Source organism: Trichomonas vaginalis, chromosome V, assembly GCF_026262505.1.
Source record: "Trichomonas vaginalis G3 chromosome V, whole genome shotgun sequence".
NCBI classification, from domain to species: Eukaryota; Parabasalia; order Trichomonadida; family Trichomonadidae; genus Trichomonas; species Trichomonas vaginalis.
The window spans coordinates 27,392,618-27,407,236 of NC_067207.1; the positions used below are offsets into that span (position 1 = coordinate 27,392,618).

Sequence of the window (14,619 nt, forward strand, 5' to 3'; positions counted from 1 at the left end):
GTCATTCTCAAACCACTTCATTTTTTCGATGTCCGAACAAGCACCGAAGCCGAACACAATGGCAGATGTCCTTTCAAGGTTGCCAGACAAGCGCCCAATTCAAATTCAAATTGCCCAATTGAAAGCTCATCTGACAAACACCATTAAGACTCTCCAAAGTAGTCTTATGACAGAGATGACCAATCTCAAAGCCGATGTCCTCATGAACCAAGCTTCCAATGAGAAATGCCTGAACGATTTCGCGGAAACCTTGCGCAATTACGAGAGAGAGAACCGAGACCTTGCCAGACTCATCTACCGTTTCTTCGAAGAGATAGACGCCATCTGGAAGGTACTCGGAAAGGACAGAACATGCAACACCGTACTTCGTGAGTACCAAATTGAAGAAGGAATTGTCGAGGAAGAAGAGGAAGAAGAGGAAGAAGAGAAACACGAAGAAGTTCCTGAAGCCGCTACATGGGCAACCCTTGTTGCCGATGACGGTTACGAAATTTCCCAACCCTACCCATACCAAATCCGCAACAAGGAGACAGGCAAGGTTCTTACCCCAGTCCTCAACAACTTGGGACACTTGAACCTTAACCTTCGGAATCGCGGTTCAATCTCCATGGGCAAGCTTGTCGCAATTCAATGGGTTCCAAATCCAGACAAGAAGACGAAGGTCAGACACATTGACGGTGACAAGCTCAACAACCGTAAGGAGAACCTCGAGTGGTTCTAAGAGTAAAAAAAATTATTTTAGGGGGAAACCCCAAGTAAATTTAAGTTTTTATTTTTGGTATTCGTACCAATTTGGAATGTGAAGACCACATCCCAACCTCTGTACGTGAGTCTTGGGTCCACGTCTAAGACCCTTCTGTAGCAATTCCAAGCCCGAGCAAATTCAATTGTCAACCACTCGTCTCCTCTGTAGTCTTCAATCCATTCTTTGAAGAGACGGTCGAGTTCGGGCTTGGAATATCTCTTGCCTGGGTCCGAGACCAACATTTGGTTGAACTGGACGAAGCGCTCAGGGATGTACGCCATTAAAAAAATGTCACTTTTTAAAAAATAAATTTTTTATTTCATGCAATGTTTAACTATTTCACCATCTTCTTTAACACCCCAGTACTTACGCTTGGAGAGGACATGAACTTCGGTGAAAATTTTGTCCAATTTGAATTGACCCATCTTTTCACCGACCATTCCCATTTCAATGAGTTTGTTTGTATCCTTCTTCGTTCGTCATGAGTGCGTCAATGTTCTCATAGTAAACCTTGACTTTCGATTTGACTTCGGAGAAGAATTTGTTGTGTACTCGTCAAGGACTGCTTTTGCGAACTGAGGGTAAGACCAATGTTCGACAATAGGTTTTAATGTGGTTACTAAGCCACTTTGACCTTGAGTGAATTCGTACTTCAAAACAAAAGGAGAAAACCTTTCAACAAAGTTGTCGACCTTCTCATAATGTTTACTCTTCATCTCTTGAGGTTTCTTAATGGAATATCCCCATGTCGAATTCATAAGCAATTTGAGTGTCATTGCAAGTTTGGGGTTTGAAGCTTTCCTAATATCATACAGTTGTTGTATGACTTTTCCAACTGTATAGTTCCTTCCCGGGAACTCACCATCTTCGTTTGGAATTCCAGTCGGAATATATTGGACAAACCTCATGTATGCAGCGTTAAGGTCGACATAGTATATCTTTTCATCTGAGTCGAACTTGTCGCAACCAATTGGTCCAGTTTGTGGAAATTCAAGTGAGTCTCTTATCTTCTGAGAAACTTCTCCTGTTATCTCATAAACATCGTCGAAGCAACCTGTTTCATATAAAACCTTCTGACCTAACTCAGATGCTCTCCAATACAATTTGACGTCAATTGGATGTCTCAATGGAAGTTTGTTTATAGCATCTTGAAGTTCTTGCAACCTCATTGGAAGTTCTTCTGGTTCAGGTTGGTATCCGAACATACCAACCCCTTGTGGAACTGTGTACTTCTTTTGTACTAGAACTTTGTCTGGAACAACTTTTGGTCTTGCTAACAATGAAAAGTTTGTTTCGTCTTTTGGTACAAAAGTTTCTGTCAGCTTGTCATCTGGAATTGGTTCCAACAAACCTTTCTCGAAAAGAATGTTTACAGCTCTGACAATGTTGCACTTACTTTTACCAAAGAATGGGTTTGTAAGACTTTCGTTCAACATGAAGTGGTTGTGGACAATTACAATCTTCAACCATGGTAAGTCTTTGTCAACAACATAGTCGTCATGTGAAGAACCTTTAGCTGTAGGTATGTTGACTCGGATATTGACATTTGCCAACGGTGCAATTTTTGCCAATTGACCTCTGAGAATGTACCTTGTCTTCACACATGACTCAAGATACTTCATCTTCTCATCTGTAACAAGACCAGAGTTCCTGAGACATGTAAGAATACAAGGTTCATTGACAATTGTTTCAATTGAATTGTAAATTCCATACCTTGTCAAGTCAATGTCAGACTTATTTATGAACGGGAAGTATCCAGCATGTTGTCTGACTGCTTGAGGGTTAGGTTGGTACCATTCGAACTTGACACTTGCAATTCCTTCAATTGCATTCAAAATGTCTGAGTCGGAGTCAACCATTTGTTCTCTCTTTGTAGTCTTGAAAGCGTCAAGAAGTTTTGCGGCTGTTTGTTCATTGCCATGTGCATAGTAAATGTGACCATCCAAATCTGTTATGGTCAATCTGAGATTGTGTCCTTTCTTATTTCCGTCTTGAATTGCAGCAAGTACTCCCATGAAGCCTTCTTTGTTCTTTCCTTCGTCAAAGTTTACTGTAAAGGTTCGACCAGATGTAATTTGACTTCTAACTTCACGATACTTTTCATATGCATATCTTGTTCTTTCCATGGGAGCATGTGCGTCTTCACCTTTTCCTTTTTTCCTTCTCAAAGGATGCAATTGTTCGTCATGTTTCCAGTAGAATCTGGCAAAGCCGTCGTGTCCTTCAACTTGAGGTTCACTAACATCGAAAGGCATGTCCATAAGACGTTCTTCTTCTAACCTCTCTAGTCTGTTTGGATAATTGGCACGTGCTGTTTCCAAATCCATTTCGTAGCGAAGACCAGACAATTTGTCATAGACTTTTATGGGTCTTCCCTTCCTATATTTAAAATTCTTCGAAACTCTCCAACCATATCTTTGTAACTCTGCTTTTATTCTAGCAGACTTTCTATCCATTCTATATGGGGGCATTTTTATAAAAATAAAAAAATATTTTTTTCTTTACTTTACATAACCGCCTGCTGCCATAAGTCTTTGACGCCAACCCATACCAGCTAATGAAGGTTGACTTGGTTTAGTTTGGAAACTAAACTTTGGTTTTGGTTTATCTTCAGTTTTTGGTTTTTCTTCTTCTATCGGTTTTTCGTCACTTTTCGGTTCCTCTGACTTTACTTCACTTGCAGGAACAGTTGTGTCGTCAACATCTTCATAAATATCATATGCCATTTGTTTTTGTTTTCCTTTCAACTTTTTGTGTTTGTTGTAAAGTTTAGAATATTTCGACTCTAAGTCAATGAGATGTTCTATAATGAACTGTTGGTCAGTGAAGTAAACTTTTCCATCTGTTGTCTCGAAAGCTCCTTCAGACTTCAATATTTTATTTGTGAGAGTCTGTTTCTTTTTTGAGATACTAGCCGTTCCATTTCTATGAAAAGTGACTTTATAGTTAGGGTTTGTATTTCCAGACCTGGCACTTTCTATTATTGAATTTTTCTCTTCATCTGTAAGTTCTTTGACAGGTTTTGACAATGGTTCTGAACTTTTTGTTTGTGGTGTCAAATCTACCGTTTCAACTTCTTCGGTCATTTCATCTCAGTAAAAAATTTTAGTTTGGTTTGTTTTCAACTGGTTGTTGTTGTGGAGGTGGGATGGTTCCTTTAATAATATCATTCAGTTTCACATGCTGAGCCTGACTATATGGTATCGGTTTAAATGCTGGAAGCCGACAAATCCATCTTGAACTCATTTGTCTCAATGCTGCATTGTTCATTTCATCTCAATAAAAAACTTTACATTCCCCACGTTTGAGGCGGTTGAGGTTGGTTATTGTTTACCCACTGTTGTGCATGGTTATATCCTCTGTTAAAGAATCTTTCACCTTGGTCCATATAGTGTCCTGCTTGGTTATAGTAGTCATTTGCTTTGTTATAATAGTTTCCTGCTTGTCTTCCTACATTGTCCATCCATCCTTGAACTTTTCCTCTTGTTTCAGGATTTGGAATAAGATTTGTTGCATCTCGTGCTACATCCCAACCTTTCTGTACAGTTTGTATAATAGGTTGTGCTTTCTCTTTAAGTATACCTAATGTACTCAAAATCTTCCTTCCAACTCCAAATGCACCTCTGGCTATTGTTCCCACTGCGGGTAAAAATCTAGATGCGACTCCTGCTAATGCGCCAAATAAACCCATTTCTTATAGGGTAAAAAATGACGAATCCGAACAAGGACCCCTATGTTTCTAAAGCGACAAAGAAAGCACTCATGATAAAAATCTTTAGTTCAACACCAAATGCTTGGTTTATGGATATCTTGGAAAACATTCCGAGAGTTAGAAAGATGGACCACCATACTGGTTAATATTTGTTGGTCAAAACACAAGATACTGTGAAGCCATACCATTATGGTCCAAAAATATTTTAGATGTGAAAACTGCTTTGACAATATTCGTTGACAAATACCATCCAACAAAACTGACATCTGACTGTGAAAGTTCTTTCAAATCAGATGATTAAAAACTATCTGCGTTCAAAAAATGTAAACCAATATTTCATTGTCGACCAAAACCATTCTGCTCTTGGTGTCATTGACGGATGTATAAAAATGTTAAGAGACTTAAACCAACCACAAGGTGGTGAAGCAAATGAAATGTCATATGACGACAAGTATAGACACTTCTCCCAGGCAAAGATGAGACAAGTTTTAAATATTTACAATAACCGTAAACAAAAAGGTTTGGGAAACCACTCCCCCGAAGAAATGAAAAACAACCCTGACTTAGAGAAAGACTATATATTTAATAATTTAGTCAAAAGAGACAAACAAGAAAGAATGCCGGGCTTCAAACTTCAGAAAGGTGACAAAGTAAAAATAGAAATACCTAAACGCGACCCATATGAAAATACTATTGACTATGACAACAATGGGAACCCGACAGGTACTCACATTCGTGTTCGTAAAAATAGAAGAAAGTATACAAGAGAATATTATGAAGTTTTAGGCAAACATGGCAAAATGTACACACTGCAAGCAGAAGATAAAACTACTATTGTCAGACCTCGTTTCAAACTTGTCAAAGTTCAAGGTGGTATACTTTCAAAGACAGTTCCTAACAAATATAAGACAACTCCTGACGAATATGCTAAAGAAGTTGAAAATGACGACTAAGCAATTCTATACCATGCGTAAACTGTCATGTAAGGTGGCATGTATTCTTTACTTTGTCCCGTTGTTTGCGTATATCCTGAAACGAAATGTGTATGGTTTCCTTCTCCCTGAGTGTCATCCCAGTAACAATTTATAGCAAACTTAACGTCGTCTTTAACATCATATCCTTTACCTTTTGTCATTCCTGACCAATCCCAATATCTATGCTTATGCCAACCTGCTTGAGATGTACTTAAATCTATGTAATGACTGTGTGCAGGTAAATTTTCACCTGAAATCGTTTTACTTCCACCTGTTTCCTTTGAAGAGTTTGCACAATACAAAAACCTGTCGACTATTTGTTCCCATGCACCAACACCAAACATTACTTGAGGACCTCTTGCATCCATAGATGTATAAATAGAACCTACTGGGTTCATTAAATCAAACATATGAGATATTATAGGATTGTCTCTTTTGAACTTAAAATATAGTGCAACTATTTCAGGTTTCTTCTGGTTTGTGTCAGAATATTTTTTATAATATAATCTTATGTTTTCAGGGTAGGTAAAATCTTGACTATAATATTTATTTCTGTCATCTGTATAATAATATACTATTCTCGTTTTTTCTATTGCATTATATCTTTTATATCTATAATAATCTAAATATAATGTTAGCTTTTGTTCATCTACATGTGGTGTTCTGTCGTCATCTCCATAGTCATAATAATGTGGTGCCGGAGCTGGGTCAGGTAATATCATATCCACCATTTCATAAACTCTTAAATATTTCTTTTGTTCGTCTCCATATAAGTTTAAGTAGCAGTTGTTGTCTAATGGAACTTTAACTTGTGTACCATCATTCTTTTTATAGCTTACATACATTTCATTGTTATTTTTCGGAATGAGTTTATGCCGTGTACCATTTTTTAAGGACTGTACCAACTGCCATCTAAAATATTTATTTTCTTCATTGACAGAAAAGTCACCAACAATAGTTTCAATATTTTTTGTTCCTATCAAACTTTGGTATATTTCATTGACATATGTTTTATCTGCTTTGTTTTCAAGGCTAACGTTTAAGTCTGTTATTTCAGAAGATGTATGTGTATGTCCAACGTCACTTTTCCTGTTTAAGGTTTCTTGTAAGTTTGTAATATTTGCAATGGTATGTGTATGTCCAACGTCACTTTTCCTGTTTAAGGTTTCTTGTAAGTTTGTAATATTTGCAATGGTATGTGTATGTCCAACGTCACTTTTCCTGTTTAAGGTTTCTTGTAAGTTTGTAATATTTGCAATGGTATGTGTATGTCCAACGTCACTTTTCCTGTTTAAGGTTTCTTGTAAGTTTGTAATATTTGCAATGGTATGTGTATGTCCAACGTCACTTTTCCTGTTTAAGGTTTCTTGTAAGTTTGTAATTGTTTCGTACCGAAATGGCTCACAAAAAAGTGACAGAAAACCTTAAATTGCGCGGCAATTTTAATTAAAAAAATAAACATTAATTTTTGTGATTGATATTATGTATTTTATTTATATTATATAAGATTTAAATTTAGGGGAAAAATTGGAAAAAAAATAAGATTGGAAGTCTTTAGGTAAGAAGGAAAGGGCAAGAGATATATAGTGTACCTATATACCTCTTGCCCTTTCATTCTAAGTAGAAATGGGAGAAACTTTGTCCGCATCATCAGTTATGCGGACAAAGTTTCTCCGATTTCTAATGGGAATTGTAGGCTATGAGGCACTGATATATAATCAGTACCTCATAGCCTACAATTCCCTTTATTAGACTTCCAAACTTTGAGTTAATGTCTTGACATTAACTCAAAGTTTGGAAAACTTCACGTAAGAATCAATCGTCAAAAACCTCGATTGCAGTTATATTCATTGTGTTAAATTTGATTTATTTTGAAATTTTTATAAATTAAATTTTATATAACATAAAGCGTTATGAATTAGTATTTCCATATGAATTTTATCTCGAAAATAGTAATTCTGTCCAGTTATATTTCGGTTAATTTTGGAAATTTCTAGGAATACTTTAAGATAGTATGATTATATATAACTCTGCCTTCATGATTTATTTTAGCTTTCGCGCAAATATCAGTTAACTTAACTCCATTATTTGATTTTGTGATGGCTTCACAAAGCCAATCAATATCAATCTCTTCTGGAGAATGTCTTCTCATCTAGAATATTTTCAATACTTTACATACAAACATTTTTATTTCTAAAAAACTTTTTAATTTTTTCTAGGATATATGAATGAAAATAGTTAGAACAAGATTTTGAAGCTCAAAACATTAAAAATTATTAAAGATTTGTATAATATGATTAAAAATGGGAAATAATATGAGGCAATATAAAGGAATATGAATATTAAATAAATATATCTAAATAGAAAGAATCAGAAAAATCAAATTATTGGCGCCAAAAATGTCACTTTTTTGTGAGCCATTTCGGTATGAGATACTTGTAAGTTTGTAATATTTGCAATGGTATGTGTATGTCCAACGTCACTTTTCCTGTTTAAGGTTTCTTGTAAGTTTGTAATATTTGCAATGGTATGTGTATGTCCAACGTCACTTTTCCTGTTTAAGGTTTCTTGTAAGTTTGTAATATTTGCAATGGTATGTGTATGTCCAACGTCACTTTTCCTGTTTAAGGTTTCTTGTAAGTTTGTAATATTTGCAATGGTATGTGTATGTCCAACGTCACTTTTCCTGTTTAAGGTTTCTTGTAAGTTTGTAATATTTGCAATGGAATGTGTATGTCCAACGTCACTTTTCCTGTTTAAGGTTTCTTGTAAGTTTGTAATATTTGCAATGGTATGTGTATGTCCAACGTCACTTTTCCTGTTTAAGGTTTCTTGTACGTTTGTAATATCAGATATAGAATGTGTATGAGTCTTATCTGCTTTTGTCTCTAATGTTTCCTTAAGACTTGGTATTTGGTTAATATAATGTATATGAGTCTTTTTAGAATATTCGTTTTCAGCTCTTGTCACTTCACTTGACATTTTATTGTCAACATATGTTTTGTCTGCTAGTTCAGGATGAGTATGTTCTTTTGTTGCATAAGCATTGTTAGCTCTTTCTTCTTCTTTTGCTATTGCATCGTCTACATATTCTTTGTCAGCTTTGTTGTCAACATCTGCTTTCAAAAGAAGTTCATTTATAGGTTTCTCGTTTAAAGTTCCTTTTGTTGGATTTATACAGACAGTATTGTTCTTATTGTCTTGAAATAGAAACTCATCTGTCATTGGGTTTATTGTCAGTTTTAAGTCACCCCCTTTCAATGACTCAGATATCTTAGAATAGTTTGAAAAGTTTGTTGTGTTCTTATTTAGAGCTTGCATAATGAGTTGTCGGTTGTGTTGTATTTCTCTCATAGACGCTGTTTCATTTGACATTTTTATTATAGATAAAATATGCTTCCAATAGAAAAAGAAAATTCTAGAGTTGCTACAACTAAACCATTAGATGAACTTTTTACTAATGTCGGTCAAAAGTTTGAGACAGATACCGTAAAGCATGAAGGCTATCGTTTTGACTACCCATTAAGATGGTTAAGAGACCCATCTGTCACAAAAGCTATTGGCTTTCGAAGAATAAAGTTTGTGTCTGTAGAAGATAAAAGTTTTCCATTTATTGTAAGGTTTCATATAGATTATACATCTGAAGGGCAAGGAAAAATGTGGGAAGAAATTGAGCTAATACAAGTTGACCTCTCATCTTCTCTACAGGCTGCATTAAAAAATATAGAAGATAAAATAAATTCATGTTATGCAAAATATGCTGATGAATATGCGAATACCGATAGCACACTTTATGTGAGAATTGTATATGACAAGCAAAATTCACAAGTGTCATTTCAAATCTACGAAGACAATCCAAAGAAAGACGAACAAATATATACAGAATTCACTGCAATGTCATGGTATTATTTGCAAAGAATGTTAAATCAGAAAGTTGAACCTCCTTTAGCAAATATCTACAGTCGATATGCAAGAGATGAACCATATTTATTTAAAGATGTTTTCGACCCAGATGCTATTATTGTTCATGCTTCATTTTCTGGCGCCCAAAACTCTTTCTTATGCTTGGCAAATGACTTTTACGAAAAACCTACAAAGTTATACGAACCACCAAGTGGAAGTATTTCAGACTTTCAAGTATGGTTTACTACAGATGGAAGAAAAAGAATAATTCCATTATACCATGCGTTTTACTTAGAACTTAGTTTCATATACAACTACTATCGAACGGTAAAAATATAATTTTTTAATACGGTTGAGGTGTTGGATTTGGTTGCCAACTAGAATGTGGTGCAGGTTCAGGCTGTTGTATAACAGGAGCTTGTTCTTCTGGTTCAGGGTCTTTAGGTATAATACCAACAAACTGACCTACTCTTTTACCAATATTTTTGACTCCGTTCCAAATTCCTTTTCCTACGGTTTTGACGCCATTCCATATACCTCTTCCAACTCTTCTGAAGAAGTTTCCAATACTACTGAAGAAATCCATTTACTACGTGTAAAAATCTAATGTCCGCCTAGTCTTTTGCGTTTCCTGTTGAGTTCCATAGCATTCTTTAACTGGAGCTCATACATTCTGTTTCTCCTCTGGTAGAAAACATATTCTGGGTCAACTCCTGTGTTCGCGTCATCTGCATAAAGTTGTTTATATCCCACTTCAGGGTTTGTATAAAACTCTTTCCATCTCATATTTGCATACCATGGTGGCAAACCTAACGCAGCGTCATTTGACATGGCAGTTTGCATTTGTACATCTGTTGGCACTTGACCATAGTTTGCCATTGCAGTTTGTATTCTAACTTCATTTGGAATATTCTCTGGGTTTGGTTGTCCAGGTTGCTGTGCATTCGCTAAGTTCTGTGCGTCCATTTAATATTAGATAAAAATATCTCTTACGAGTACATATGCTGAACATTTGCAGGCATTGGTTCATCTTCATATTCTCTGTACTTTTCTGCCACGTCAAATAAATAAATGACACAATGGAAAAAACCTAAAACAAGTAGTCCTATTTCAAACCACATTTACTTACTAATAAAATTTCTTTATTGTGACACTTTCTCCAGTTTATAGGACCTCTCTCATATTCTATCTTGTCATATATAAACTCATAGTCATGTATGTCCTCTAACCATCTCATAACGGTTTCCAAACCACTTTTATCGGATGTAAAGTAAAAGCATGGATGGTTATGTATAACGTCTAAAGTTTCTAAAGAGTCTCTCAAAGTCCAGTCTACTTGGTATTGAAAATCCCATGTGTTATAGAACGGCGGGTCCACTATAAAGAAAACATTTTCCTTGTCTTTATATTTTTCATACAACTCTGTCCAATGACATCTCACAAACTCTATACCCTCAATATATTTTCTATGTCCTCTTTGAAAACATTTGTATAGTTAAGATATAAAACTTTTGACATAAGTGTTTCAATGTCATGAACTCTTATAGCACCACTATATAATAGTCTAGCAGATATACTATTCCAGTCTATATATTCTGCTTTTTTCAAAACCTCTCTCACAATATTTTTCTTATCTAATGGTATACGTTCCATCTTACCTCTAGGTATCTTTTTTTTAACTCTTTCAATATATTGTTTGTGTCTGGAATATGTTTGAGACGGTCCATATAGTTGTCGAAGTCATTGCATATAATCTTTGAGTCTGGGAATATTGTATGACATAAATGGGATATATAGAAACTTCCACCGAACAAATCTACAAATGTTAGACCATTCGGTAGTTTCTTAAGTTCTCTCAATATAATATCTTTACATCTACTCTTATTTCCAAAGAACGGTAACGGTGGTTTTGTAAAATTCATTTATATATAATAATAAAAATGTTTTTACCCGAAAAGTGACAGAAAAGTGACAAAACATGAAAACATATATAATTTGCGAAAAGTGAAACAAAAAGTGACATTTAAAAAAGTGACACTATTAATATGATGTAAATAACAACGGTTTTGGTTTTGTCACCGGCTGGTCGGCTGGGGTTCGGTCCTCCTCTTGGGTCTTGGGCAAAATTTCTTATGGGCTAGAGGGCGCAACGCGCCTGGAAGCCCCACTCACCTGACCTGATTTAACAATTGGATTTAAAGTCATTACATCTTTGCGAAATTATTTAACAGCTTTTTACTCAAATCCATATAATGCTGGATTACATTTTTCAATGACCTCTCAATTTTAAAAATTGCTGGATAATTTCGAAGTATTTCAATTTTTCAGAGAATTTAACACACACGAGACCTTTTGTTTCAGAACCACAACAATATATGCTCTATTTTTAATTAGTTTTTAAGAAGTTTTCATTGAAATAAGTTTGATATAACATTGAATTTTTGAGAAAATTATTTTGTTCGTTATTAAATGGTAAACAAAATTCTAAAACAAAAAGAGATTTTATTATTTGAAACTTCTCATTTCAAGTAAGGCATGATATATCATTTAGAGAGGACATGGTTTGAATAACAAAATCTGTTAAGGGTCCACTGTAAAAATTGAAAGTCTCTCAAAATTGAGAGGCGATTTGCAAATAATCGTTATCGTCTTTTTTCGAAAATCCACTTTCCCTAGTGTTCTGATTAATATTTTGTAAATGTAACAATGAAGTATATGCTTTAATAAGATGATAATATATTCTATCACTTCAAATCGCATAAAAATTGCAAAATCAGCGAGTTTTATAAGAACAAGATTTTTTCGAATTTTTTCGCTTTTGGATGCATGTTTTGAAAAATAGATATTTTCGAATTTTGATTTAATTTTAAGTATAAGTTTTATATTAGGAATTTTTTGACCTATTTCCAATCATTAATTCAGATGTTTTTCTAGGAATTTAATTGAGAAGAAATTAAGAATTTCGCTTTAATGCCATTACAAACTAATATTATGATGCATGTAGTTTATATTTATTGAGGCTAATGCCGGAATACCGTGCATTTTAAAAAAAATTCAAAGAATTGACAATTGGATGAGAAAGGGACAGACTAGCCCATTGTCACTTTTTAATTTAGCAAATGAACGCTTATGGAGTGGAGTTTTTGGGTAAATCTGATTTGCTTATAAATGAAATAAAATCAAAAGAAACCATATTGGCATTATATTATGCAAAAATAAATGATCTTACTTAGTACTTTTAAAGTTAATTTCAGAAAAAATTTGACACAATGGTATCCGGCACATACAAGTGGTGTACAACCAAAATATAAGTTGGTTTAAACATATATTGCTATATCTCATGATCTTACTTAGTACTTTTAAAGTTAATTTCAGAAAAAATTTGACACAATGGTATCCGGCACATACAAGTGGTGTACAACCAAAATATAAGTTGGTTTAAACATATATTGCTATATCTCATGATCTTACTTAGTACTTTTAAAGTTAATTTCAGAAAAAATTTGACACAATGGTATCCGGCACATACAAGTGGTGTACAACCAAAATATAAGTTGGTTTAAACATATATTGCTATATCTCATGATCTTACTTAGTACTTTTAAAGTTAATTTCAGAAAAAATTTGACACAATGGTATCCGGCACATACAAGTGGTGTACAACCAAAATATAAGTTGGTTTAAACATATATTGCTATATCTCATGATCTTACTTAGTACTTTTAAAGTTAATTTCAGAAAAAATTTGACACAATGGTATCCGGCACATACAAGTGGTGTACAACCAAAATATAAGTTGGTTTAAACATATATTGCTATATCTCATGATCTTACTTAGTACTTTTAAAGTTAATTTCAGAAAAAATTTGACACAATGGTATCCGGCACATACAAGTGGTGTACAACCAAAATATAAGTTGGTTTAAACATATATTGCTATATCTCATGATCTTACTTAGTACTTTTAAAGTTAATTTCAGAAAAAATTTGACACAATGGTATCCGGCACATACAAGTGGTGTACAACCAAAAATTCATATCCCTAGTTTTACATTTATGTTTAGTTTTATTTCACCTAATTTTCAAAGATCATAATTGAATTAGATGGCCAAGCTATTCAAAACACGACCAAGCTTATCAAAATAAGACCAATATATTCAAAATTCTTTATTCTTTCAAATCATTTCATTTTAATGCAGATCCAAGATCACGAACTCACATATATCGAGTTGCTTAAGTATGTGTTGTGCATGAAAATTCGGTTCACTTCAGTTTTGAAAAAAGTGACAAGTTTACATGACAAAAATAGTTTACATGGCAAAAATATATAAGGTATTTTTTTTAAAAGTAGTTATCTTTATATATAAAAATAAAACTTTTGATATATTTGAGTAAATGATTTATTAATTTATTTATTTATTTTTTTTTAAATCAAATCATATAAATATATATATATATAGGTCAGGTATGTGGGGCTTCCAGGGGCTGCGCCCCTTCTAGCCCCTAAGAATTTTGCCCAAGACCCAAGAGGAGGACCGAACCCCAGCCGACCAGCCGGTGATAAAAACCAAAACCGTTTTTAAAAAGTGACAGACAACTCCGTTTTTTAAAAGTGACAAAACCGTTTTTCACTATATAAGAGATATGCAAACAAAAAAAGTGACAGCCGCATGTTTTAAACTACAAAAACCGCTTTTAACTTCACTTAAAATGCCACGTAAGCTACGTAAGAATATACGTAAGAGGAAGAGAGCATTGAAACATCCAATAGTAAAACTGACACCACAACAACAGTTGCAACAACAAATGATGAATGACCCCACTATGTTGCAACAAATGTCAAGCAACCCTATGCTTTTAAACCGAGTTATTGGTGCACAGAGTGGAGGTTTAAGAGCGGCACTTTTAGCGAAAATGGCAGGCTATGGTGGAGCTGCAGACGGAACAGCTTATAACCCTCAAAGTCAAATGAATTTGAGTTCACTCAAAAATCAAATAACAGATGTCAAAAAGTCAAACATAGACATACAGAAACAAATAAGTGAAAACGAAAAGAAACTAGAATATGACAGACACACAAAGAAACTCAATGAGTTAAACGTAGAGAAAAAGAAGAAAGAAGAACAACTGAAAGAACTAAGTACAGAGGAATATGCGAAAAAAGTGTCAGAAAAAGCAGCAGAAGTAGCAAAAATGGAACAAGATGTTATAAATTTGAAAAACCATACTACTCAATATAAAGTACTGAAAGATGAAGAGATAAAACAAAAAGCCCTGAAGACATA

General features: G+C 34.2%; 11 protein-coding genes and 1 pseudogene across 12 annotated transcripts, besides 3 other annotated features; 3 read left to right on the forward strand and 9 right to left on the reverse strand.

Annotated features, from left to right (window-relative positions):
- Positions 1–5,850: part of a mobile genetic element that runs on past the window's edge.
- TVAGG3_0412730 (HNH endonuclease family) lies at positions 29–721 on the forward strand (the record flags this gene model as incomplete). The annotated part of the gene is made up of 1 exon (XM_051233147.1): positions 29–721. One exon carries the CDS (start codon positions 29–31, stop codon positions 719–721), a length of 693 nt encoding a protein of 230 aa, XP_051102877.1.
- Positions 770–1,026, reverse strand: TVAGG3_0412740 (uncharacterized protein; the record flags this gene model as incomplete). The annotated part of the gene is made up of 1 exon (XM_051233148.1): positions 770–1,026. A coding segment is annotated over one exon (257 nt), but the record flags the coding sequence as incomplete, so codon positions are not given.
- TVAGG3_0412750 lies at positions 1,060–1,653 on the reverse strand (annotated as a pseudogene). The gene has a single exon. A coding segment is annotated over exon 1 (594 nt).
- Positions 1,867–2,367, reverse strand: TVAGG3_0412760 (uncharacterized protein; the record flags this gene model as incomplete). Its single annotated transcript, XM_051233149.1, has 1 exon — positions 1,867–2,367. A coding segment is annotated over one exon (501 nt), but the record flags the coding sequence as incomplete, so codon positions are not given.
- On the reverse strand, positions 2,577–3,201 carry TVAGG3_0412770 (uncharacterized protein; the record flags this gene model as incomplete). Its single annotated transcript, XM_051233150.1, has 1 exon — positions 2,577–3,201. A coding segment is annotated over one exon (625 nt), but the record flags the coding sequence as incomplete, so codon positions are not given.
- Positions 3,332–3,831, reverse strand: TVAGG3_0412780 (uncharacterized protein; the record flags this gene model as incomplete). The annotated part of the gene is made up of 1 exon (XM_051233151.1): positions 3,332–3,831. A coding segment is annotated over one exon (500 nt), but the record flags the coding sequence as incomplete, so codon positions are not given.
- Positions 3,851–4,015, reverse strand: TVAGG3_0412790 (uncharacterized protein; the record flags this gene model as incomplete). The annotated part of the gene is made up of 1 exon (XM_051233152.1): positions 3,851–4,015. One exon carries the CDS (start codon positions 4,013–4,015, stop codon positions 3,851–3,853), a length of 165 nt encoding a protein of 54 aa, XP_051102882.1.
- TVAGG3_0412800 (uncharacterized protein) lies at positions 5,075–5,410 on the forward strand (the record flags this gene model as incomplete). The annotated part of the gene is made up of 1 exon (XM_051233153.1): positions 5,075–5,410. The coding sequence occupies one exon, from the start codon at positions 5,075–5,077 to the stop codon at positions 5,408–5,410; it is 336 nt and encodes a 111-aa protein (XP_051102883.1).
- Positions 5,851–6,993: 1,143 nt separating the features above from the next.
- Positions 6,994–7,200: a mobile genetic element.
- A 1,247-nt stretch (positions 7,201–8,447) lies between these two features.
- On the reverse strand, positions 8,448–8,752 carry TVAGG3_0412820 (phage tail repeat-like family; the record flags this gene model as incomplete). Its single annotated transcript, XM_051233154.1, has 1 exon — positions 8,448–8,752. A coding segment is annotated over one exon (305 nt), but the record flags the coding sequence as incomplete, so codon positions are not given.
- A 72-nt stretch (positions 8,753–8,824) lies between these two features.
- Positions 8,825–9,673, forward strand: TVAGG3_0412830 (uncharacterized protein; the record flags this gene model as incomplete). The annotated part of the gene is made up of 1 exon (XM_051233155.1): positions 8,825–9,673. The coding sequence occupies one exon, from the start codon at positions 8,825–8,827 to the stop codon at positions 9,671–9,673; it is 849 nt and encodes a 282-aa protein (XP_051102885.1).
- Positions 9,674–9,677: 4 nt separating this feature from the next.
- On the reverse strand, positions 9,678–9,920 carry TVAGG3_0412840 (serine threonine-protein phosphatase family; the record flags this gene model as incomplete). The annotated part of the gene is made up of 1 exon (XM_051233156.1): positions 9,678–9,920. One exon carries the CDS (start codon positions 9,918–9,920, stop codon positions 9,678–9,680), a length of 243 nt encoding a protein of 80 aa, XP_051102886.1.
- A 17-nt stretch (positions 9,921–9,937) lies between these two features.
- TVAGG3_0412850 (uncharacterized protein) lies at positions 9,938–10,300 on the reverse strand (the record flags this gene model as incomplete). Its single annotated transcript, XM_051233157.1, has 1 exon — positions 9,938–10,300. The coding sequence occupies one exon, from the start codon at positions 10,298–10,300 to the stop codon at positions 9,938–9,940; it is 363 nt and encodes a 120-aa protein (XP_051102887.1).
- Positions 10,301–12,409: 2,109 nt separating this feature from the next.
- Positions 12,410–13,576: a mobile genetic element.
- Positions 13,577–14,619: the final 1,043 nt, after the last annotated feature.